The 24794-nt window shown below is 38.0% G+C and overlaps 2 protein-coding genes across 8 annotated transcripts; both read left to right on the forward strand.

The window, feature by feature from the left end:
• The first annotated feature begins 3956 nt into the window (after positions 1–3956).
• Positions 3957–12164, forward strand: LOC306871361 (surfeit locus protein 2-like). 4 transcript variants are annotated; one of them, XR_013784327.1, is made up of 8 exons: positions 3957–4227; positions 4346–4497; positions 5983–6086; positions 6162–6368; positions 6999–7126; positions 8618–8925; positions 9039–9339; positions 10447–10549. XR_013784327.1 is itself a non-coding variant. In XM_079419214.1 (6 exons), exons 1-6 carry the CDS (start codon positions 4153–4155, stop codon positions 10528–10530), a joined length of 750 nt encoding a protein of 249 aa, XP_079275340.1. In that variant the 5' UTR covers positions 3957–4152; the 3' UTR covers positions 10531–12164. The 4 variants fall into 4 exon arrangements, 2 of the variants coding, with proteins under 2 accessions (XP_079275340.1, XP_079275341.1); XR_013784326.1 differs by lacking the exon at positions 9039–9339 and having other exon boundaries at positions 10447–10602; XM_079419214.1 differs by lacking the exons at positions 8618–8925; positions 9039–9339 and having other exon boundaries at positions 10447–12164.
• A 2315-nt stretch (positions 12165–14479) lies between these two features.
• Positions 14480–24728, forward strand: LOC306871786 (NLR family CARD domain-containing protein 3-like). Of its 4 annotated transcripts, XR_013784372.1 has the most exons (9): positions 14480–14602; positions 15317–15490; positions 16817–16924; positions 17134–19128; positions 19595–19768; positions 21337–21501; positions 22185–22231; positions 22488–23065; positions 23176–23247. XR_013784372.1 is itself a non-coding variant. In XM_079419945.1 (8 exons), exons 2-8 carry the CDS (start codon positions 15336–15338, stop codon positions 23009–23011), a joined length of 3168 nt encoding a protein of 1055 aa, XP_079276071.1. In that variant the 5' UTR covers positions 14480–14602; positions 15317–15335; the 3' UTR covers positions 23012–24728. The 4 variants fall into 4 exon arrangements, 3 of the variants coding, with proteins under 3 accessions (XP_079276071.1, XP_079276072.1, XP_079276073.1); XM_079419945.1 differs by having other exon boundaries at positions 22488–24728; XM_079419946.1 differs by having other exon boundaries at positions 14508–14602; positions 15215–15490; positions 22488–24728.
• Positions 24729–24794: the final 66 nt, after the last annotated feature.

Raw genomic sequence — 24794 nt, forward strand, 5'->3', positions numbered from 1 at the left:
GATCTGCTGTTTGTGTATCAGAGGAGTGCTGATTATAAGTGGAGTTGAATTGTATTGTTTAGTTGAACACTGGAAGCGTCGGCAGGAATCTGTGCTGATGGAGAAGCACTCTTCACAACAAACCCTTCTTACTCCTACAGCATCAGACCGCATCTCACCCCAAAATCTGACAAAAGACAAATGTAACTTTAATAAAATAAAGCCATTTTTTGGTTTGTTTTTTTTTTGCTATTTTTAATTTTTTTCTTGCCGTTTTTTTTTTTTGCTATTTTTGTAGGACCATACAGATTTTTGTTAACACTTTACAAGACATTTATTCATCTTAATGTTAATTTCAGCATTTACTAATGCATTATTAAAATCACAAGCTGTGTTTGTTAACATTAGTTAATGCACTAACATGAATAAACAACTAGTTTCATTAACAAAGATGAATAAACAGTGTAATAAATGCATTATTCATGTTAGTTAATATATTAACGAATGTTAGCAAATGACACATTGTAAAGTGTTACCAAATGTTTTCTCACATTGTCACATGATTTACAGCATGACAATTAAACACATTTTGCTATTTTTTAATCACTGGCAGTGTAACAATACAGCCTTGATGCATAAAGTGTATGTGTATATATATATATAATTTATTTTATAATTTTTGGGTTGAAATGTGAGCAGTTCATGTTCTCTTTGAAAGGAAGATATGTGTTCATCTTCCGTCAGTCGTGTTATTGATCGATCAGATGCATGTGATCAGATGCGGAGCTCATTTCCAAACTGTATTCAGATTACAGTCAAATCTTATTGATTGTATGATTGCTGCTGCTTCGTTTGATGACTTGATTTGTTATTGCCAGAATAATGTTGGAAATTTAATTTTTCATGTTTCTTATGGAAGGAACCGCTCAAACGTTTCACTGTTTTTTTTTAGAAAACCAACCATCAAACTAGTTCCCAGTAGTCAGGTTAGCAAGACCAGCTTAAACCAGCTGAGACCAGCAAGCCACTTCAGGCTGGTTTAAGCAGGAGATGCTGGCTTCATCTTTAATGGAGATGGGCTGATAGAGGAAGGATTCTGCTAATAACTGCAGCTCCGTCATGGACTCGTGATTCTGATTATGAGCAGATGATAGTGTTTTGAAAGAGGAAGACTTCATTTAAGGCAAGCTAATCACCAGATCAGAGCGGTGTGTCTCATATCCTGTTTTTATTCAACAGCTGACAACAGAACCAGAGTGTTTTATAGCTGCTGAGCTTCATGTGTTTCCCATGTTTGTTTGCTGCATTTGGCTCATTTTCATTTCTATTAAAACATTTGATGATTACAAGGACTTTTGGATTATTTATGAACTTTACAACTTGACCGTTTACATCCTTGATCATAAAAAAAAAAAAAAAATCCCATATCAGTGTTATTTTAGTATCGTTGAGATGCTACATTTACATTTCATCCTTCAAAACGTTTTAACGTTATATCTTCTTTTTATTCAGTCATGATGCCTTCATCCATAGTAGGGCTTTCCTGGAACATCAGCATCAGTTCTATTACTTCTGTGAAGCATAAGTGGATTTTCTGTGTGAGAGCGCCCCCTGGCGTCCAGTATGAATGAAACATTACATGTGTTCATAGCACTCAATAATGGCCAAGCCATCCTATTTTGGGTTAAAAATCTGAAAAATAATACCTCTCTCTAAAGAAATGTTAAGCAAACATACAATAATCCACGCTTTTAGCAGTGTGCAGAGGTTTACAGGAGCTTTTTATTGTTCATTTGTTTGCAAAAGAACTGAACTAAAAACCGAGGTATGCACTGAACCGTGGACTAACTGCATCCCTAAAGCTTTTATATTTATAGTTCATTATAATAACTTTGTCACATATTCATATTGCATATCATATGAGAGTAATAAGCCATTAGAGGCTTTAATCTAATACAGCACAGTTTAGACAGACATCAGTACATATTCTACTCTACAGGTGCATTAGGATGTGAAGGGGGTTTGTTCCTCTAGTCTTCGGCGGACTCTGACTCTTCATCTGGAGGAGGATGAGGAGGATGCTGGTCTCTGAAGTCTCTCCGAGCCTGTCTGTTGGACTCCAGCAGCTCGTCTGGTTTTCCGTTCAGAGCCTCGTTTCTCTCGTCGGTGTCGTCCAGACAGGAGTTGATCTGGTCCAGCATGGAGGAGACAGCAGCCAGACATCTAACCTCACTCTTCATCACCACACCACGTTTACTACGGACTCTTCTAACATGATTCAGATATTCATTCTGACTTTCAGTCGTTTTTATATCATTGCATATGTATAATATGTTATATTAGTATTATTATTTTCACATTATAATACATTTAAATTTTATACATAATTTGTAATGAATAATAAAAATGTAATAACACACACAAACATATATATATATACTTATCAATAAATACTGATAAAAATAATATATTTAAGTAAATTAATAAATACAATAAAAATGTAAAATCTTTATATGAAAGTTATAATTAATATATTAATAATGATCATTATATTTTTAAATACATTTCTATTATATTTGATCATTGTTAATAAACATTAAAATATTTTATAAATACAAATATGACCAAATCTATTTTTATATAATTAGTAAATAAAAATGTGTACTGAATTACATTTTTATTATTAATATGGAGTGACTCATATATATATATATATATATATATATATATATATATATATAATTGGAAGATGTATGCATATATGTATATCTGTGTGTGTGTCTGTGTGTGAGTGTGTCTGTCTGTGTGAGTGTGTGTGTGTGTGTGTGTGTGTGTGTGTGTCTGTGTGTGTGTGTGTCTGTGTGTGAGTGTGTCTGTCTGTGTGAGTGTGTGTGTGTGTGTGTGTGTGTGTGTGTGTGTCTGTGTGAGTGTGTGTGTCTGTGTGTGTCTGTGTGAGTGTGTGTCTGTCTGTGTGTGTGAGTGTGTGTGTGTGTGTCTGTGTGAGTGTGTGTCTGTCTGTGTGAGTGTGTGTGTGTGTGTGTGTGTGTGTGTGTGTGTGTCTCTGTGTGTGTGTCTGTGTGTGTCTGTGTGTGTGTGTGTGTGAGTGTGTCTGAGTGTGTGTGTGTGTGTGTGTGTGTGTGTGTGTGTGTGTGTGTGTGTGTGTGTGTGTGAGTGAGTGTGTGTGTCTCTGTCTGTGTGAGTGTGTGTGTGTGTGTGTGTGTGTGTGTCTGTGTGAGTGTGTGTGTCTGTGTGTGTGTGTGAGTGTGTCTGAGTGTGTGTGTGTGTGTGTGTGTGTGTGAGTGAGTGTGTGTGAGTGTGTGTGTGTGTGTGTGTGTGTGTGTGTGTGTGTGTGTGTGTGTGTGTGTGTGTGTCTGTGTGTGTGTGTGTGTGTGTGTGTCTGTGTGTGTGAGTGTGTGTGTGTGTGTCTGAGTGTGTGTGTCTGTGTGTGGGTGTGTGTGTGTCTGTGTGTGGGTGTATATATAATATATTGCATTAGTCAGAAACTATTAAAAATCATCAGTGAGAACAAATAGAGTTACAAACTAATTCTAAAGTAAAACATCCGGGTATATTACAGTAATAAGAATGAGATGATTGCAGTGAAATTAGAACGCATCTTAATTAAACGCATTAATTCTTAATTGAATTCATCTTCATCCTCCATGAGTCCATCATGGATCTCCGTTTGGTCCAGACATTTTTATAAATAAAATAAAATTATTATAAATATATATATAATATACTGTCTATATAAACATGTTTAATAAAAGTGCTGAACGTGAAAGAGACGAACAGCTCAGTATCACGAGCGTCCTGTAACGCGCCTCATCAGAAATATAAACCCCTGCTGTCTCAGCTCCAAATATTTCATTAGTCTAAATACTGATTATATTAGAGACAATATATTAATTCTGAGACGACTTTAAAATCTCTTACGACTTCGCGGCTTTAACAACGACCGTTTCTGGCATTTCGCTGGACAGTCCCTGGTCCTACGTCGGCGTCGTGTTTATATGACGTCGCGCTACGCAGCATGTGCACCAAAACAGAAGCGTTTATCTTCTTAGTTTGTGGTTTAGTGTGTTTTTTATTTCCAGCGTTGTTTTGGTAATAATTACAACAACAGGTTTTCCTCATATAGACTTAGTTTGTTAATATTTTATTTTTGCTGTTATGGAGGATTTACCGGAAGATTTGAGATCGTTTCTACAGAAGAATCCTTGCTTTCAGCTCACAGACTCGAAGAAGGTCAGAGTTATGACTCGCATGGCATCTGTTCTGATGATCAGTATGAAGAGCTGAAGGCGTGTGTTTGCTCGTGTCAGATGATGTTGAGAGTTTGTGTGTTTCTGTCGCTGTTTGTCAGATCCGCTGCTCTCTGAACGAGCACGAGTTTCCCTGCAGCCTCCCCGAGCTACAGCGCTTCACCGCGGGGAACAAATACAAGAAACTCCGCGCTCAGGACGAGTTCCACTACAGTCAGTACGAGCCGCACATAGTCAGCAGCACTAAACAGCCGTGAGTACACTACACTACAGTACACTACACTACACTACAGTACACTATACTACAGTACACTACAGTACACTGCACTACACTACAGTACACTACACTACAGTACACTACACTACAGTACACTACAGTACACTACACTACAGTACACTACACTACAGTACACTGCACTACAGTACAGTACACTATACTACAGTACACTGCACTACAGTACAGTACACTATACTACAGTACACTACACTACAGTACACTACACTGCACTACAGTACACTACACTACACTACAGTACACTGCACTACAGTACACTGCACTACAGTACACTGCACTACACTACACTACAGTACACTACACTACAGTACACTGCACTACACTACACTACAGTACACTACACTACACTACACTACAGTACACTACACTACAGTACACTACAGTACACTGCACTACAGTACACTACACTACACTACAGTACACTACAGTACACTACAGTACACTGCACTACAGTACAGTACACTACAGTACACTGCACTACAGTACACTACACTACACTACAGTACACTGCACTACAGTACACTGCACTACACTACACTACAGTACACTGCACTACACTACACTACACTACAGTACACTACACTACAGTACACTGCACTACAGTACACTGCACTACAGTACACTACACTACAGTACACTGCACTACAGTACACTACACTACAGTACACTACAGTACACTGCACTACACTACAGTACACTGCACTGCACTACAGTACAGTACACTACACTACAGTACACTGCACTACAGTACACTACACTACAGTACACTACACTGCACTACAGTACACTGCACTACAGTACACTACAGTACACTGCACTGCACTACAGTACACTACACTACAGTACACTGCACTGCACTACAGTACACTACACTACAGTACACTGCACTGCACTACAGTACACTACACTACAGTACACTGCACTACAGTACACTACAGTACACTGCACTGCACTACAGTACACTACACTACAGTACACTGCACTGCACTACAGTACACTACACTACAGTACACTGCACTACAGTACACTACACTGCACTACAGTACACTACAGTACACTACACTACACTACACTGAACCATATTTGTTTATATTTGTGTTTTGATGTTGTTGTCTTCTTTTATGAGGAATAATTTCATTATTGAACAGCACTTGGTCAATGCTCTGTTGTTTTAATAGTGCGTTATAAATAAACTGATTTAGGTGTCATTTCTTTTCAGTCTTGGTTTATTTCCAGTTATCGATTTTAATGCTTGTCTCAGTTAGTTAGCGAGATGACATTTCTAGTTTTTCATCTACTGTTTATATTTGGTTTTATTTCAATGAACAAAAATGTTTTAATAGTTCTAGTTCCAGATAATAACTCGGGCACAGTAAGAACATGCATTAATAAAGTGAATGAGTTTTGATTTCATATTCATATATTTGCGTTGTTTTTCCTCAGAGATCGTCTCTTCTGCAAGCTCACATTACGTCACGTGAACCGTGTGCCGCAGCATGTTGTGCGTCACGTCAGCGGCAGACGCTACAGGAGGGCTCTGGAGCAGTGTAAGTCACAGCCCTGTTTCTTTGACCATCACAGCTCTGCATGAGGTTACTGAGCGCTTGTGTTGTTGTGGTCAGACGAGGAGTGTGTCCGGCAGGGGGTGGAGTTCATTCCTGTGCAGCTCAAGCAGAAGAAGAGACCCAAAGAGGCCGCAGGAAGTGAGGATCGGGCCACAGGAAGTGAGCGGCGAGGCAGCAGGAAGCAGGACAGCGGCGTCTGGACCCTGAGCTCGAGCGACGGCGAGGACAGCGACTCCTCGGACAGCATGTCCGATCTTTACCCATGTCAGTGCTGCTCTTCGTTCATAGTGCTGTCAAACGATTAATCATCTAAAATAAGTGTTTACATAATATATGTAACCCTCGAGCACAAAACCAGTCATAAGGGTAAATTTCTTGAAATTGAGATTTATACAAAGCTGAATAAATAATCTTTCCATTGATGTATGGTTTGTTATGATCGGACAATATTTGGCTGAGATACAACTATTTGAAAATCTGGAGTCTGAGGGAGCAAAAAAATCTAAATATTGAGAAAATCTCCTTTAAAGTTGTTCAAATGAAGTTCTTAGCAATGCATATTACTAATCAAAAATGAAGTTTTGATATATTTACAGAAAAATTTATAATTTTGATCCATACAATGTATTGTTGGCTATTGCTACAAATGTACCTGTGCTATATATATATATATATATATATATATATATACACACACATGCTTGTATATACTTAAGAAAAATAAGTTATGTTTACATATGAAATGTATATAGAATATAAATATATACATGTAAATATTTTCAAAATATATACACAGTACTCACACACACATTCATGTAAACAAAAACTTTTATTTTGGATGTTATTAATCGTTTGACAGCACTAATCGTTAACGTCAGCCGTGTATCTCTGCAGCGTCGGTGTTCACCGTGAAGAAGCCGGACGATGAGCAGAACGCCAGTGATGCTGAGGAAGATGATTTTCAGACCGATGATGATGTGTCTGAAATGGAAGTAGAAAACCAGATGCAGAAACGCAAAAAGGTGAGTGTGACTGAATCAGGTTTGCTGTGATAATGAAAGTAAAAAATGTGATTTACATGCAGTTAATTCACAGTGTCACATACACTATATTGCCAAAAGTATTGAGTCACCTCCTTCTAATGAACAGGTTTGACTACTTTAACATGTTTGACTACTTCAATTTCTATGAGTACAAATCTTAATGTTTAAGTATATAATGATATTCTAGGGAATTGTGTGCTTCTGATTTTATAGCAACAGTTTGGACAGAACCCTTTTCTATTCTAACATGACAGTGTCTCTGTGTATAAGACACGGTTCAGAAAGACATGATTGATTGAGTCGGTGTGGAAGAACTTGACTGGTCTGCAGAAAGACAAGTCCTGATCCCAGCTGAACTCCTCTGGTGTGACTTTATATGCAGACCTTGAGCCAAAAACTCATCACCAAACACCAATGACTTGTACGTAAGGGTACTGACATTTTAGACACGTCCAAAACTGTTGCAACAGATGGAAATACAATTTTTAAATACATGATTTATGTTTTTATCTTTGTTCTCAGTTTTGTTAGTGCCTTCTTCTGTTCTAAAGAAGGGGGTGTCCCTTTTTGGCTCAAGGTTTTAATAATGCCTCTGAAACGAAGTGGCCTATAAGTGAACTGAAGTGAGTAGTCTCGTTGAATTGTTTAGAACCCAACTTGATGCGCCCTCTATAGCTGCCCAAGAATGAAAGCTTGCCATGAGAGGACGGGGAACTTATATTGGCCTGTGAGAGAGTGTGAAGAGGAAATTTGCTCTTTTGAGTATGTGGGTCCACTGTCCGAAGTCGAAGTATAAGTGGTGGTGATGGCGCAGTGGATAAGACACATGCCTTTGGTGTGAGAGACCCGGGTTCGAATCCACTGTGAGACACCAATGTGTCCCTGAGCAAGACACTTAACCCCTAGTTGCTCCAGAGGCGTGCGACCTCTGACATATATAGCAATTGAAAGTCGCTTTGGATAAAAGCGTCAGCTAAATGAAAATGAATAAAAGTATAAGTGCAGAGGTGACCGTGCTTTCTCTGTTGTTGCCCCCAGACTCTGGAATGAATTACCTATCACAATCAGACTTGCTCCCTCTGTATCTGCTTTTAAGTCTATCTTAAAAACTTATGTTTGATAAGGGTAATAATAATTTGTATTAATACTTTCCTGCCTTACATTTTATTTTATTATACTTTGTGTACTTTTTAGTAAATGTGTTTTTATTTTATTTTTATTCATCTTTTGCTGTAAAGCACATTGGACAACCAGGGGTTGTAATTAATGGTGCTATATAAATAAATTTGCCATTGCCATCACAGCGGCAAAACACTTGGGTATGCACCGCACCTGCAGGATGTGACCCGCGAGGAACAAAACTCCATCGCTCAGGTGTTCAGAGGGATGGAGGATGAAAGTGAGCTGTTTTTGAGGCAGTTCTGTCTGAGGCCACAACTGATCCTCTCCTCTTCCTCTCTGCTGGATCAGGTCAGCTTAGAAGGCTCAGGGTCCAGCACTACTCGAGGTCGGGGACCTTGATGCTTCGAAAACTGGAAACGCTTCGCCATCCGGGAGTGCTGCTGAAGCCCAGGCTCGGACTTCTGTTGAGGCAGGGGTCTTCTGGTGACTAGCAGTTGCGGAACCGGAGCGCTTGGGGAAGAAAGTGATGCAGTGCCTGCGACGTCTTCTGAGCCTCCAAAAAACACCCTGCAAACCCATCCATGGTGATGCTGAACAAGCCCTTCGGCGAGACTGGCGAGTCAAGGAAGGCCATCTTTTCAGCGTCCCTGATCTCGGTAAGGTTCAGCCAGAGGTGGCGCTACAGCACCACAAAGCTGGCCATCGTCTTGCTGATTGCATGTGCCATTGCCTTCGTAGCGCGCAGAGCCAGTTCTGTCGCTGTGCACAGTTCCTTGAAAGCCTCCTGGTGCTGTTGGCTGGACTTGTCATTACTGTGGAGAAGCTTGGCCTGGAACACCTGAAACATTGCCATCGTATGCAGTGCTTATCCAGCCTGACCGGCCGCTGCATACACCCTTTTGGCTAGCGCCGAGGTGGTCCTGCAGGGCTTGGAGGGATGCACTGCATGGGCCTTCAAGCCGAGAGCAGGTGGTGGGCACAAATGAGCAGCAACTGCTGCCGGAGCCTCCCCACTCTTCTGCGTCTGACGCTGCCAAGGACACGGAGTCGTCGGGCGGTTATGTCTTCATGTAATTTTTGCTATATTTCTAAAAGCACTTAAAGCACTTTGAATTACCACCGTATGTGACGTGCTATAAATAAATGTGCTATATTCAATTTTGGATGCATTTATATCAGGCTTTAGAGTGCACCATAGTACTGAAACAGCTCTTTTGAAAGTTTGTAATGATGTACTCCTCTCTACAGACTGTGGAAATTCTGTTATCTTTTAGAACTAACAGCAGCGTTTGATACAGTTAATCATTCCATTCTCATTTCTCGTCTAGAGCACTATTTGGGCCTACGGGGGTAATGATCTGAAATGGTTTGCATCTTACTTGCATAACAGATGTTGTGCAGTTAATATTGCAAACCACACTTCATCTGTAGCCAAGCTTACCTGTGGAGTCCCACAAGGTTCTATTCTTGCTCCCATTTTATTTTCTCTCTATATGCTTCCGTTGGGGAATATTTTTAGGAAACATGGAATTTCCTTCCATTGCTTTGCAGATGATATTCAAATCTACTTACCATTTAAAAAAAAAAAAAAAAAAAGATATAAATGATATCTTCGAGGTCTTTGCAGCCTATTTGAAAGACTTAACCAATTGGATGTCTACAAATTTCTTGTACCTTAATGAATCGAAAACTGAGATGATTGTGATTGGTCCAGCATACCTTTCTTATTTCAATTCATCAGCCCTCCAGATCGCTTAGGTCAGTGAATCAAATTCGACTAAAGGTGCCGAGATGTAGACTTAAATATAGGGGGGATTGAGCGTTTGAGGTAGCCGGTCCCAATCTTTGGAAGAGCTTACCACAATACATTAGATCCGCACCCACTTTGTCCATTTTCAAGCATAAACTTAAAGACTACATTTTCTCTCCTGCTTTTAATATATATGTGTATATATATGTGGCCTTTTGTTTTTTTCTTATTTTACCTTTGTTTAAGGGTTATATTGTTTTCTTTTTGTTGGTATTTAGTTTTATCTTTGAATTGTAAAACACCTTGGACAATGAACATTGTAATTATATGGTGCTATATAAATAAAAGACTAAGACTATAAATGAACTTGCCTTGCCTATGTACATGTTTTTAGGCTTTAATGTGTAACTTCCCTCTTGTTTTTCAGGTTCAGTCTGTTGGATTTACTAAGAAGTTTAAGAAGAGCAAGAAGAAGGGTTTTAAACATGTTGGCAAAGTCAATGGAAAATAATAAAGTTTGTAACTCATGGAAACGGTTTTCACTGTCGTCGTTTCTGGATCTGAATAAAGGTATTTTCATACGTAAAGATGCCTGTGAGTGTGTTTGACAGCACTCTTAACAGATTTACATCATAGCAGTCTTATTGTACTGCCATTGAGATACTATTATGGTTTTTATTAATCGTGTACATTTTAGTTTTTTTTTCTCTTTTCCTTTTAATTTGTTAGGTTTAGTAATTTTGTAGTGTTGCCATTATAATCTATAGAGTCAGAACTGTGATGCTGTCTAAAACCTGGATGCCTGAATCTCTTGCAGAATTATGAACAAAATCTGAGTAGAAACTAGTTTTCTAGAATTTGCGTATATTAATATAAACTAATTTATGGGGAAATGTGTGCTGTTCGCTTTGGCCGAAGTTTGTGTGTAATTTGTTCTAGCAACATGCAATATTTTTGTACTTCCCTTTCCTGTTCCTTGGTAAAAGGTACTTGAGTTTGCTGTTGTGAACGGCTGTTTTCTGTAAAGCTCAGTGTCTTCAGCTCTCAGACGTTAACACACACTGTATTATTGAATCATTTGTCAATATGGAGCTCAGGTCACTTCATCTATTGCCCTGTACGTTTGTCTGATAATGCTTCTTTATATGACTGATTGACATAATGAAGCCTGTATTACAGTTAAAGTGGGAATTCAGTGTGTTTAGATCCATATTGGAAACACTGAATGGATACTCATCTGGTTTAAAGACTCTTCAGTCGTTCCTGTTCACACTGAGAGAGAGATCACTGTCACATCAGATGCATCTCACACGGGCAATTACAGCTGCAGAGGAGAAACCAGACCGGACCGGACCAGACATGAGTGATGCTGTTTCTCTGACCACAGGTCACACACATAAATACCACAATAACCTATCTGACAGATTAGGAAAAGATCTGCTAATATGACTACTACGGCTGTCTGTAGTTTAGCAATAGCTGGCTTGCATTTGTTCTTTTCTTTTGTTTAAACATTTTTTCTGTCTCTCTTTTCTCATGCATGTGTGTTTATCATGTGTAATGCTTTTTATTTATTATACAATTCATAAAAGCAAAAAACGCCTCTAACACTGCTCTATTCTTTTTCTATTCTATCTGTTTTCTTTTTATTTATTATATAATTTTAGCTCCGTCTACTGTGTTTAGCTAACTGAGGCTTGTTATAGCTCTTTCATATCATTGCTCTTTTGTTGGTTTTGATTGCTTCTTTTGTACTCATTTGTAAGTCACTTTGGATAAAAGCATCTGCTAAATGACTAAATGTGATGCTGAAGCACTTCCTCCTAAATGCCATATTTATTGAAAAAAATACAGATTTTGCATGATCTTGAGATTGTTAAATTAATGTTTTAATTATTAATTGCGACATTTTATACATTTTATGTACACTGCATAGTGTATGTGAAGAAAGATTGGAAGAAGTCTCCTCTGCTCAGCAAGGCTGCATTTATTTAATCAAAAATAGAGTACAAATTGTGAAATATTTCAATTTAATAAAATTCAATTTTTATTTTAACATTCTATATTATTATAATTTAAATTCTCTGTGAATGTGTTAAAGTGTAATTTATTTCTGTGAATAAAAGCTGTATTTCCAGCATCATTACTGCAGTCTTCAGTGTCACATGATCTTCAGAAATCATAATAATATACTGATTTACTGATCAACAAACATTTCTGATTATTATCAATGTTGAACACAGTTGTGCTGCACAATATTTTTGTGGAAACCGTGATACATTTTATTTTTCAGGATTCACAGATGAATAGAAAGTTCAAAAGAACAGCATTTATATGAAATAGAAATATTTTGTCACATTAGAAATGTCTCCTTTGATCAGTTTAATGCATCCTTGATGAGTAAAGGTGTTAATTTCTTTAAAAAGAGAGCTGACTGATTTGTGTGTTTGAGTTGGTGTTTTTCAGGTCTGTTCAGAAGCGTCGCTCTCGAGCTGCTTGGTTTTCTGCTGGTGGTTTGCCCGTATCTGCTGGCGTCCGTCATACTGGATCTCAAATGCTGCAGATCTCACCGCTTTAGCATTCATCTAAAAGCTGTTTGACCTTATTCATGAAATGTAAGACTGAAGCGCAGAGGTCACATGTAACACACTCTCACTGTCTATGCTTAAGCTGTGTTTCCTTAATGAGTTTCCTTCCTTTGTTTTCTTTTTTCTGTAGACTCAGAAAATCTGCAGAATTTGATTCACTTTTATTAATATCTGACTGATAATAATTATTAATAATAATATAATCACTACTACTGTGTAATATAATAAATGTATTTAATAAAAAATATTTTACATAATTATTATAACATATAATTATTATTGTTGTAAAATATTTAATAATAATAATGAACAATATGTATTCATATTTGTTATAATATATTATTATTACCCATGTAATTTAAGTAGTATTGTTATAACTATTATTATTATTCTTATATTATTATTATAAATTTAATTTATGTAATAATAATGAATAATATTAAATATAATTTGGCATGATTATTATTTATAATTTATTGACATTTATTTAATTCACTGTTTTAATACAACTTTCATATTACACTATGTAAGAAGACTGCTAGATGCTTATATTTTTTTTATAAATAAATGAACAGGGTCATTAAAAAGATATTCTCTTTCACAATTACAAAAATTAGAAAAATGTGAAAACGCTCCATTGTGTCTTAAAATGGTTATTTATGAGATTATGCAGCAGGCAGGAACCTCCTCCTTGGATACTTCTGGTTTCCGGGCCAGTCGACAGGGCTGCGTTCATGGTCCAGCCCTGACAAAACGGTGCCAAACGTTTATTAAACTGAAACGGTGGTGCGTTGAACCTGTTCTGATGACGCAAGAGTTGCAGCTGAGAAGGCTGTTCTTTGTGCTCTTTTTGAAGAATTTACAGAGCCTGATCAAATCAGTATAAATAGGCTAAAATAAAATACGCTCAATGTTACAGTCACTGCCGTCCAGAATAAAAGAGAAGGGATCTGTGGAAACTGGTTAATTATTGGGATCCAACATTTGCCTCACATTTCAGGATGAAAAGAAATTTCATGTGAAGGATAATCCCCTTCTTATTTCAGAGACTGTGTTATGATCTATATGACCTTATTATTTGTATTGTGAGTATTAGGCTTATCATTATTGCTGATCCCTGCTGTTGTGCTATGATATTGTAATATTTACCTTTATATAATCAGAGGAGCATAGAAAAGTTTATAAAACTCCACAATACAATAGCAAAATATATAAATATGTATAATATTTTTATGTTACATTAATTAGTGTCTAGCATTTGAGTTTAAAGTTAAAAGTGAAGTGGTCTTGCCACTTAATGTGTTTGGATTGAAATTTAAATTCCAAATTATCTAGGCATGATTGTTTATATTTCCAGTTCTGGTTTGAATTTAAAAATTAAAATCAATATTCACAATTAAGCAGTTGTGTTAGATAATCTAGTGTGAGAACTTACCTGCCGATGGGGCAAATTGTGCACATTCTCTATTCAACAGTCTACAACTCCGGAATGAGATAAGATATGAAAATGTAATGAATACAACATATGTGCCCAAGACTTCCTTCTTTCATTTGGTATGGCATGTATATATTGTGATGTATGCTCAGTAAATGTGTGTGAAAAGTGTGACAACATACCCCGCTCTCCCTGCTTGCTGTTGTGAATTTATTTTGATGTTAATTACATTTACTTACAAATTCATCATCATCTTGTTGATGTTATTATAAAACTCTTATGACAAACATGTCTTCTAATATCTTCAATTGTTGGCTATAGACAGCTGCAGCGGACACATTTGTGAAGGACTTCACTTGGACCCATTGTGTGGTCTGTCTCTTTAACACCGGGTGGTTTATCTACATGTTGCTGCTGATTGGGCTGACATTTCTGACACATCCACCAAAACTGATCTTAAACCCTGTTGCACACCGTTTCCAGGAAACATGTCGTTGAACCCGGAAACCGGAGCAAAACGTTGCGCAGCGGTCAGCGGTCTGATCCTGAACGAGCCCGAGGTAAGGACACCTCTATATTTTGACCTGTAAATATTTGCAGAATGTAGAAATATGCTGATAAATGACGTGCAGCAACAAACAAACAAGCGTAGCTCCTTTTAGGAACCGGTTTGTGTTTCCACAGCCTGAAGTAGATCGGGTTTTACGAATTTATTAATGAACCGTACATTTGTTATGAAATCCGCTTAGATATAAATAAATAAATAAATGCATTTCACCAGCGAATTGCTCTTCAACAGCGATGTCATGAAATATAGAGAGAAGCAAAAGCGAAAGTTCAAACACAATTCTCGAGATGAGCTGTGCACTTCTTTCTTTATTCTTTATCTGTGGAAGAGAATCGCTCAGTTACTGCACGATAAATAACAGAGAGCACCTCTCACATTATATACAGTGTTACCCATGCAGGCCCTTTCCGACACTCAATGCATTTATTTTTAAAAAAGGTAATTGCGACTTTTTATCTCCCAATTCTGACTTTTTTCCCCAGTCTGAATGTAGCTGGAAGAAAAGCGAGGTTTACATTTTTATTTTCTTCTTTGTGTTGTGAGCATCTACAGTGTGGTTTTGTGTAGAGGGTACTATGCACTGAGTGGCAGCATTGCTTTTCAGCGTGAATGCAAGAAGGGGCTGACTCTGACTGCAGACTTGCATTCTTGCAATGTAGCCTGAGCCTTATTTTAAGCTTCATTTTTGATGCACTGACTTGCCAAGGAGAGAGAAGAGGAGGGCAATGATGCGCTGTGAGGACAGACAGGAGGAGGAGGAGGATGCTGTTCGGAGTCAGACAGCAGCATCTGCAGTCTCTAGCTGTGTGTCTATGAAGAGTGACGGCTCCATGCACAAACCTCCTGGCTTCAGTGATGGAGCAGGAACCTCTAATTCTAGGTAAGATCTGTCTTTAGATCCTGATGCTTTCCCCTTCATATTAACAAAATATGCCTTCACATTAGGAGTGTGTGATATTTATTGTCAACAATAATATCGTAATTGTTGTTTTAACAATGTGCCAGCTGACGTTTTCAAGATTGTCTCTCAAAACCAAACAAAAACACGTCTTGAGAGTCCAAAAGCATTCACTGCATGATGAAGCCTATTAGATTGCAGTTACAATATCCCTATAATTCAAGATAATGAAAGAAAAAATATCCATTTATAGGTTTTTGTTTATGTATGAGATATGATGTAGTAGTGAAGTAATAGAACACAAGCAAGAATGCTGTTTTCCCAAATATCAGCACATGAGCACGATCATGAATGTGATGTTGATTTTCTAAAAGAGTCCAACAAACAAGAAATTAATATTGAGTTACATGTTACACACAACGTTGTCTGATTTTTTCGTGTGTGTTTCGCCAACATAAAGAGTGCCAAACAAAGTCGAAGCAGAACATTTGTGCGCCTTTGTCGTTCCTGAAAGAATCTGTTATTGAATGAATCACTTGAGTCAGTGATTCGTAACGATGATCACTTGCTTCGTTTCTAAGTGAATAATCACTAAGCGCCGCATTTTTGCATGTATTTGACCATTTAGGCATGCAGCTTGACCTAAAGTTGACTTTACATGTCCGTGTTCTGTTCCGTCTCTGAGCGCAGGCACAGATATCCTCCTGAGGAACAGCGCAAGTTCTCATTCACGCTTTTATAAACATGAATAAATCTAATATACCTCAATAAAATAAATCAAGCAGGTCCCAATTTGCAAAAGTCACGATACATGATTTTACTGATTTGCACGTGAAATTGGGCTTTTATGGAGGAACAAAAGCGCACCGCTGGAAAGGGGGCGCAATAATCGGTTTATCTCGATTATTGTATTTTCATATTTGCTGGAGGCCGAAATCGAAAACTTTTGTTCGATTAATTGCACAGCCCTAAATTGCGCACACTTAATTTATAGACCGAAAACTGTCTTTCAGATCTACCTTTTAATGATTTTTGGGGTAATATCGCTAAGTGGCTGCTCTACCTGTAAGTTCTGTTAGTCTCTTAACATAATATTTGATCAGAGAGAGCTTTACATTTATGCATTTAGCAGATGCTTTTATCCAAAGCGACTTACATTGCATTCAAGTTACAGTTTTTACATTTTATCAGCTCTTGCTTTCCCTGGGAATGGAACCCATGACCTTGGCATTACTAGCGCCACGCTCTCCTATTTGAGCTACAGGAAAGCCTTTATTTCATATTAATATTTCATATGAATATTTCCAGACACCACACTCAGACAGCAGCATCTCCAGTCTCTAGCTGTGTGTCTATGAAGAGTGACTGCTCCATGCACAAACCTCCTGGCTTCAGTGATGGAGCAGGAACCTATGGGTAAGACTATGGGTGTGGAAAGAAATTAATAAATAAAATAATAATAATTAACAATAATAATTTTCTGTGATTAATCAAGTTAGGTGCTATTAATCGTGATAATCAGGGCTCAATAAATCTGAGATAGCTGCTATATATATATCTAATGCTCGCTGAGATTCACTTATAATGTTAGTGTCATTTTTTGGGGATGCCGATTCTGCTCACAGCTCCATTGAAGCTGCCGATGTGCTCTGTGCTGCCTGCTGTGAGAGAAAGCTCAGGGTTGTGAAATCCTGTCCGACCTGCACTGCGTTCTACTCTGAGACCCACTTTAGACAGCACTCTGCAGAACCAGCCCTGCACACACTGTTGGAGGAGACTGGAGCTCTAGATCGGGATTTTCACCAACTACTGGATGATGCCTTGCAGAGAGTCAAAGAGAAACACAAAACCAGGATGAAAGGGAAGTATGAGAGCTTATTTGAAGGAATCAAACAACAAGAGAACCAAACCCTCCTGAACAGGATCTACACACAGCTCTACATCATCGAGGGAGAACGAGAAGGAGTGAATGAAGAACATGAGGTTTTACAGATGGAGAAAACGCCCAGACCACAACAATTACAAGACACTCCAATCAACTGCAATGACATTTTTCATCCCTTACCTGAACCAGGCTATGAGAAGAAGAAAAGAATGAGAAAAGACCAAATCAAGACCGTTCTTACTAAAGGCATCGCTGGAATCGGAAAAACCGTCTCCGTTCAGAAGTTCATTCTGGACTGGGCTGAGGGAAATTCCAATCAGGATGTAGATTTCATGTTTGTGCTCACATTTCGAGAGCTAAACTTGATTAAAGACCATCAGTACAGTCTTCACAGGCTTCTGCTGGACTTTCAACCTGGACTTCAAGATCTGGACCCAAAGGTGTATGATTTATGCAAAGTTGTGTTCATTTTTGATGGTCTGGATGAAAGCAAAATGAAACTTGAGTTTTCAAACAGTGAGAAAGTTTCTGATGTGACTGAGATTTCATCATTGGGTGTGTTGATGTCAAACCTCATCAAAGGGGATCTGCTTCCATCTGCTCTCATCTGGATCACCTCCAGACCAGCAGCAGCCAATCAGATCCCCTCAAAATACATCAACCGTCTGACAGAAATTCAAGGATTCAATGAGCCACAGAAGGAGGAGTATTTCAGGAAGAGAATCAGTGATCAGCATCAAGCCAGCAGAATCATCTCACACATTAAAGCAGCAAGAAGCCTCCACATCATGTGCTACATACCAGTCTTCTGCTGGATCTCCTCCACTGTGCTTCAGAACATCATGAAACAAGATCACGGCGGTGCGGAAATCCCCAAAACTCTGACTGAAATGTACATACACTTCTTGATTATTCAGACAAATATAAGAAATCAGAAGTATGATGAGAAAGACGAGCGCGATCTACAGAAACTGCTGCAGTCAAACAGGGGAGTGATTGTGAAACTTTCCGAACTGGCTTTTAAACAACTGATGCATGGAAATATCATGTTCTATGAAGAGGACCTGAGAGAGTGTGGCATAGACGTCACTGAGGCCTCTGTGTATTCTGGGATTTGCACTGAGATCTTTAAGGAAGAATATGTGATTCATCAGAGGAAGGTTTACTGCTTCATACATCTGAGCTTTCAGGAGTTTCTTGCAGCCTTGTATGTCTTTTACTCCTATGTAAACACCACTTCTGATGCCTTGAAAGTTTTTGATTTGCTTCATAATTTGCATAAAGGAGTACTGGATAAAGCGCTAAAGAACGAGAATGGACGCATGGATCTTTTCGTCCGGTTTCTGCTGGGCATCTCGCTGGAGTCCAATCAGAGACTGTTACAGGGGCTACTGACACACACAGAGAGCAGCTCAGAGAGCATCATGGAAACCATAAAGTACATTAAGGAAAAAATCAAAGAATGGAAAAACACTCTTTCTGCTGAAAGATCCATCAATCTGTTCCTCTGTCTGCTTGAAATGAACGATCAGACTCTGCAAAAAGAAATCCTGGAGTTTCTGAAATCAGACAAAGACTCAGAAAAAGAGCTCTCTGCGGCACACTGCTCAGCCATAGCCTACATGCTTCAGATTTCAGAGGAGGCGTTGGATGAGCTGGACCTTAAGAAATACAACACATCAGAGGAAGGGAGAAGGAGACTGATACCAGCTGTGAGAAACTGCAGAAAAGCTGTGTGAGTACGAATTTCTATGAGAGTTCAATTTTACGGAGTCTAGTCAATGCAATTAATGATGTGACACTTAAGTCTTGAGATATTATATTGCTTAACACAACTTTTGGTGTAAGTAGCTTGCCTTTTAGTAACATGAGAAGTGCTGCTTAACAGTTTCGAAATCACTTAGAAAAGTACAAATTTAGACAGGAATATACAGTGAAAAAATGTTTTGGATAGAAAAGTTGTGTAGGTATACCATCGTCACTTGCACTTGAACTTGATGCAGGCAGCAGCTGGCAGCCAGTGGAGCAAGACAAGGGGCTACTTTATGTATATAAGTGCTATATAAATAAAGGTGACTTGACTTGACAAGGAGAGGTGTAACATAGCCTGTCTTGGGTTCACTGAAGGCGAGTCATGCTGATCCCCCTATAGTCCCATTTGAACAGAAAATCAATGAAAAATGTGTTTTGCTATCTTTCAGTCTTTCCGACTGCAAAATCACTGATCAGTCCTGTGAAATTGTGGCCTCTGCTCTACAATCGTCAGACTGTCCACTGAGAGAGCTGGACTTGAGTAACAATGACCTGCGGGATTCAGGAGTGAAGCTGCTCTCTGCTGGATTGAAGAGTCCTCACTGTCAACTGCAGATACTGAGGTATTTAGGAATCTTTATTAAATGTGACCCTGGACCACAAAACCAGTCATAAGGGTCAATTTTCCGAAATTGAAAGCTGAATAAATTATCTTTCCATTGATGTATGGTTTGTTAGGATAGGACAATATTTGATACAACTGAGATACAACTATTAGAAAATCTGGAATCTGAGGGAGCAGAAAAAAATCTAAATATTGAGAAAATCACCTTTAAAGTTGTCCAGATTAAGTTCTTAGCAATGCATATTACTAATCAAAAATTAAGTTTTGATATATAAAATTTACAAAATATCTTCATGGAACATGATCTTTACTTAATATGAAGTGAAGTGACATTCAGCCAAGTATGGTGACCCATACTCGGAATTCGTGCTCTGCGTTTAACCCATCCAACGTGCACACACACACACACACACACAGCAGTGAACACACACACACCGTGAACACACACCCGGAGCAGTGGGCAGCCATTTATGCTGCGGCGCCCGGGGAGCAGTTGGGGGTTCGGTGTCTTGCTCAAGGGCACCTCAGTCGTGGTATTGAGGGTGGAGAGAGCGCTGGACATTCACTCCCCCCACCTACAATCCCTGCCGGCCCGAGACTCGAACCCACAACCTTTGGATTACGAGTCCGACTCTCTAACCATTAGGCCACGACTTCCCCATATTCTAATGATTTTTAGCATAAAAGAAAAATCAAACCTTTTTACCCATACAATGTAGTTTTTGCCTATTGCTACAAATATATCTGTGCTACTTAAGACTGGTTTTGTGGTCCATGGTCACAAATGTTAAAATTAAAATTAAATCATATTCCCATTATTGTTATCAAATTATTTAGGACCTGCTTTTAAACGGTTACTGTCATAATAACTCATGTTCACTTATTTCTGAATTCACATGCAATGAAACAACACACAAAATGTAGAACGCAAAGACTTCTTTTTGAGCTGGAATGACCTTAGGCATTGAGTCTCAGCATGCCAGACCCCTGGTTTTCTCTTTAACAATTATGAGCTGTCACATCTCAAATCAGCTACGTGTTTCTAGCAATTGTCCTTGCAAATATTTGTTATGCTTAGAATCTCGTCTCATGTTAACGGTTAATGTTGAGTTTTGAGTATGTTTAACTGTCTATTTGAACTAATGCACTCCTCACTAAAGGCAGATTATTATAAATTTATAATATAAAATCTGATGGTGGAAGATACTGTGGCAACACTTTACAAAAAGGTGTCATTTGTTAACATTAGTTAATGTATTAGCTAACATGAACAAACAATGAACAATGCATTTATTACACTATTTATTAATCTTTGTTAATGCTAATGAATGAAAATACAGTTGTTCATTGTTTATTCATGTTAGTTCACAGTGCATTAACTAATGTTAACGAACACAGCTTGTGATTTTAATAATGCATTAGTAAATGCTGAAATTAACATATACACATGAAGAGTGGCAGACCATTTACAAATCTTTACTAAAAGGCGTTTGTATTTAATTGATACACTTGTCTCTTTGTAGACTGTCTACTCTTATAACCTCAACTTGATGTCTGTCTTTAAAGATTATCTGGCTGTATGGTGACACAGGAAGGCTGTTCTTATCTGGCTTCAGCTCTGAGCTCAAACCCCTCACATCTGAGAGAGCTGGATCTGAGCTACAATCATCCAGGAGATTCAGGAGTGAAGCTGCTCTCTGAGAGACTGAACCATACAAACTGCAAACTCAAGTATGTAGCATTATGGCATTGCAGTGATGGTGTGTTTTATATAAACTAAGTTATGTAAAATAACTTGACTTTTTTTAATTTATTTTTATTTTTAGCATATGGAACTAGGATTATTTTTATTATTATTATTGCAAATAAAGACATCCAAAATATCCCCAAAGGATATCTGCAAACAATTTTGTCCTCAAACTATATTAAAGTATGCACACACTCAGACCTATGGGTCATGACTTCCACTTGTCACAGTTGTTTTTATGTTAGAAAATATTCTTAACAAGTTTAAAACAAAAACAGTATGCATTGGTGTCAAAATTCAAAAGTATGGCATAAATGTAACCAAGAACAATTAAGGCATGCTCAGAATTTGAGAAACTTTCTAATACAATAACTTGACAGACCAAATACAGTTTAAGATAAATAGTCGGTGTTCCAGGTGTGTATAGATGTAGCATGCCACCCACTATATATATATATATATATATATATATATATATATATATATATATATATATATATATATATATATATATATATATATATATATATTTTTTTTTTTTTTTTATGTAAACCCTGGTTTTTATATAGTTATTGTAAGCCATTTATGTTGGCTTTGTTCTATAATAAATCATCACAAAAAAAATGTATGGCACAAATGTAAAATTGTGTGTTGGTGTTCTTTGTAGTTTGGACCATGGAGAACATTTCAGAATCACACCAGGACTACACAAATGTAGGTCCTTTTGTTGCTTTACACACACACACACACACACACACACACACACACAGACACACACACACACACACTATAACACTCAGACACACACACACACACTATAACACTCAGACACAGACACACACACACACACACACACACACACACACACACACACACACACACACACTATAACACTCAGACACACACACACACACACAGGGTTGTCATAGATTATACAAGATATAATTCAAATCTCTCTCCTTGTGTGCAGATACCTGTAATCTCACACTGGACATAAACACAGCAAACAATCATCTCTGTCTGTCTGAGGAGAACAGAAAGGTGACGCGAGTGGAAGAGGAGCTGCCTTATCCTGATCATCCAGAGAGATTTGACTGCTTTGAGCAAGTTTTGTGCAGAGAGAGTCTATCTGAACGCTATTACTGGGAGGCTGAGTGGAGTGCGACGGGAGCTGGACTGTCAGTGACGTATAAGAAAATCCAAAGAACTGGAAGCGACTGTAGGTTTGGCCTCAATGAAATGTCCTGGAGTCTGATCTGCTTTGATAACAAATACTCAGCCTGGCACAGCAATAAGAGAACCAACTTACCTGCCCCTTCTCCCTCCGCTAATAGAGTAGGAGTGTATCTGGACTGGCCAGCCGGGAAGCTGTCCTTCTACAGTGTCTCTGACACACACACTCTTATTCACTTACACACATACCACGCCACATTTACTGAGCCCCTCTATGCTGGATTTAGGCTTTATCCAGATTCTTCAGTTTCACTGTGCTAAGCTCATTGCACACTGCCTCCGAAATTTCGTCCTTCATAAAAACATGTGGATCAGGTGCGATTTTCTGCGTTTTCACATCTGTAGCAAGCATTTGATGAATATGAAAAAACTCATATGAAAAATTTTATTTATAATTTTATTTATAAATGTCTGATATTTACAAGTGTTTAGGTCAGGAGCTGGACAACACCAACAAAACCTTGCCTCTGAGACAGATCAAGCTTGCTTACTTCCCCAACTAACCAAAGGCAGGATTGGAAAGAAATGGAAATGTGTGGATACAAACAGTGGTGTCAGTCTCTCACACTACCAAAAATAACCATGTCAAACGTCAAAACTGGCCCAGTTGAAGAATGACCTGCCTAGCTCAACCCAAGCTGCTGAGGCTTTCACCATTTTCAAGTCACTTAAATATAATCATCATTAAAATTAACGTTGGTGATGTGGAGAAAAAAGTGTGTGCATGTGGTCAGAAAAATACTTGACTTGGATTTCCTCTGCTTCAACTCTTTACTCTGTTTGCTGTGTGGAGGCAACCAAGTTTCATCAGAATTAATTCTACAGTGTTTTATGTACAGCTGTAGCTTGAGGATTATAAGCGAGTTTATTATGTTACTGAATATCTGTTAGTGTGCTTTGTTACTTTATTTATGTTCTCATTCATTTTATTTCATAGCTTTTATTTTTTGACCCTGCTTACGTATTGCACATTACTAGTGTGAGGATTCATTGGCGTATGCTATTATAAAGCAGAAAATCCTTACAATTATCTGGACTGTGCATTGCAGGCACTTTGAGAAACATATAAATCATTTTTTAATGGACAAATAATGTGAAAAATGTTACATAGCTCTGGGAATGTTTTGTTATTAAAAATTGCCTGTGATATTTTCATGCTATGACTGAACCACATGCTTTATAGCAAAATAAAAGGAGAATATAAAATCTTTTGAACTGCAACAATTTTCAGAAACTCCAGCTCTTTTCCACTGTCAGCTCAAGAATCATTTAACTGAAGTAGAAGGTGAACAGCGTGTTGTTCTTGGTGTTGAGAATGGGACTACTGTATATATATATATATAATCTGAATATATACTGTTGTTACATTCCATTCATTCGTGTACATATCTGGCTTAAAATGACCTGTAAGTGTAACCTTATTCCCTCGGCAAACAGCAGGTGGTTTGTGAAGTTCATCTGAAGATGGCAGTGGAGTGCTTATAGTGGTTATTGAGCTCTGGCTCTTTTTCCTGTTCCACTGAATCTTAATGAGGGCGTACTAATATTTCATACACATACAGCAGTGCTCAGCTGGTTTTGCGTCAGGATTTTAACGTGACATCTATACGTTGCAGTACAGTATATGCAGACACTGTTGTGTCTTGTATCTTTGATATTCTTGATTACTTGTGTAAAATTACGGACATGTACACATGCAACAGATGCATCGGTTTTATTTTTGCCCTTTTATGGAGTTTTTGGGAGCATGGATAAATATTTAAAGTGTGTGTGTGTGTGTGTGTGTGAGTGTGTGTGTGTTTTCCAGCTTGAAAATGAACTTGTGTGCTGCTGTTACAGAGACGACAGACAATCTACATGATTCTGTCTCATGATTCTCTGTTTTCTTGTTTTTTCTCTTTTTTTACTTCTAGTTTTGTTTGTGTATTGTATGTATTAAAATGTGCTTGTTTTATATATATAAGAATTCAATATTTGCATTTTATGTTTTGCTTTTTTGTGTGAGTAGACTACAGAAATTTATTCACTTTTATTTGTCTAACTT

Source organism: Barbus barbus (genome assembly GCF_936440315.1).
Source record: "Barbus barbus genome assembly, chromosome: 6".
Taxonomy (NCBI): domain Eukaryota; kingdom Metazoa; phylum Chordata; class Actinopteri; order Cypriniformes; family Cyprinidae; genus Barbus; species Barbus barbus.

Bases quoted from the DNA above. Each gene is read 5' to 3' on its own strand.
- LOC306871361 (XM_079419214.1), top strand. From the start codon at position 4,153: ATGGAGGATTTACCGGAAGATTTGAGATCGTTTCTACAGAAGAATCCT. The intron at 6,369-6,998 runs GTCAGTGCTGCT...GTATCTCTGCAG, and splicing joins CATGTCCGATCTTTACCCAT to CGTCGGTGTTCACCGTGAAG. The intron at 7,127-10,446 runs GTGAGTGTGACT...CTTGTTTTTCAG, and splicing joins AGATGCAGAAACGCAAAAAG to GTTCAGTCTGTTGGATTTAC.
- LOC306871786 (XM_079419945.1), top strand. From the start codon at position 15,336: ATGATGCGCTGTGAGGACAGACAGGAGGAGGAGGAGGATGCTGTTCGG. The intron at 16,925-17,133 runs GTAAGACTATGG...TTCTGCTCACAG, and splicing joins GATGGAGCAGGAACCTATGG to CTCCATTGAAGCTGCCGATG. The intron at 21,502-22,184 runs GTATGTAGCATT...TGTTCTTTGTAG, and splicing joins CATACAAACTGCAAACTCAA to TTTGGACCATGGAGAACATT.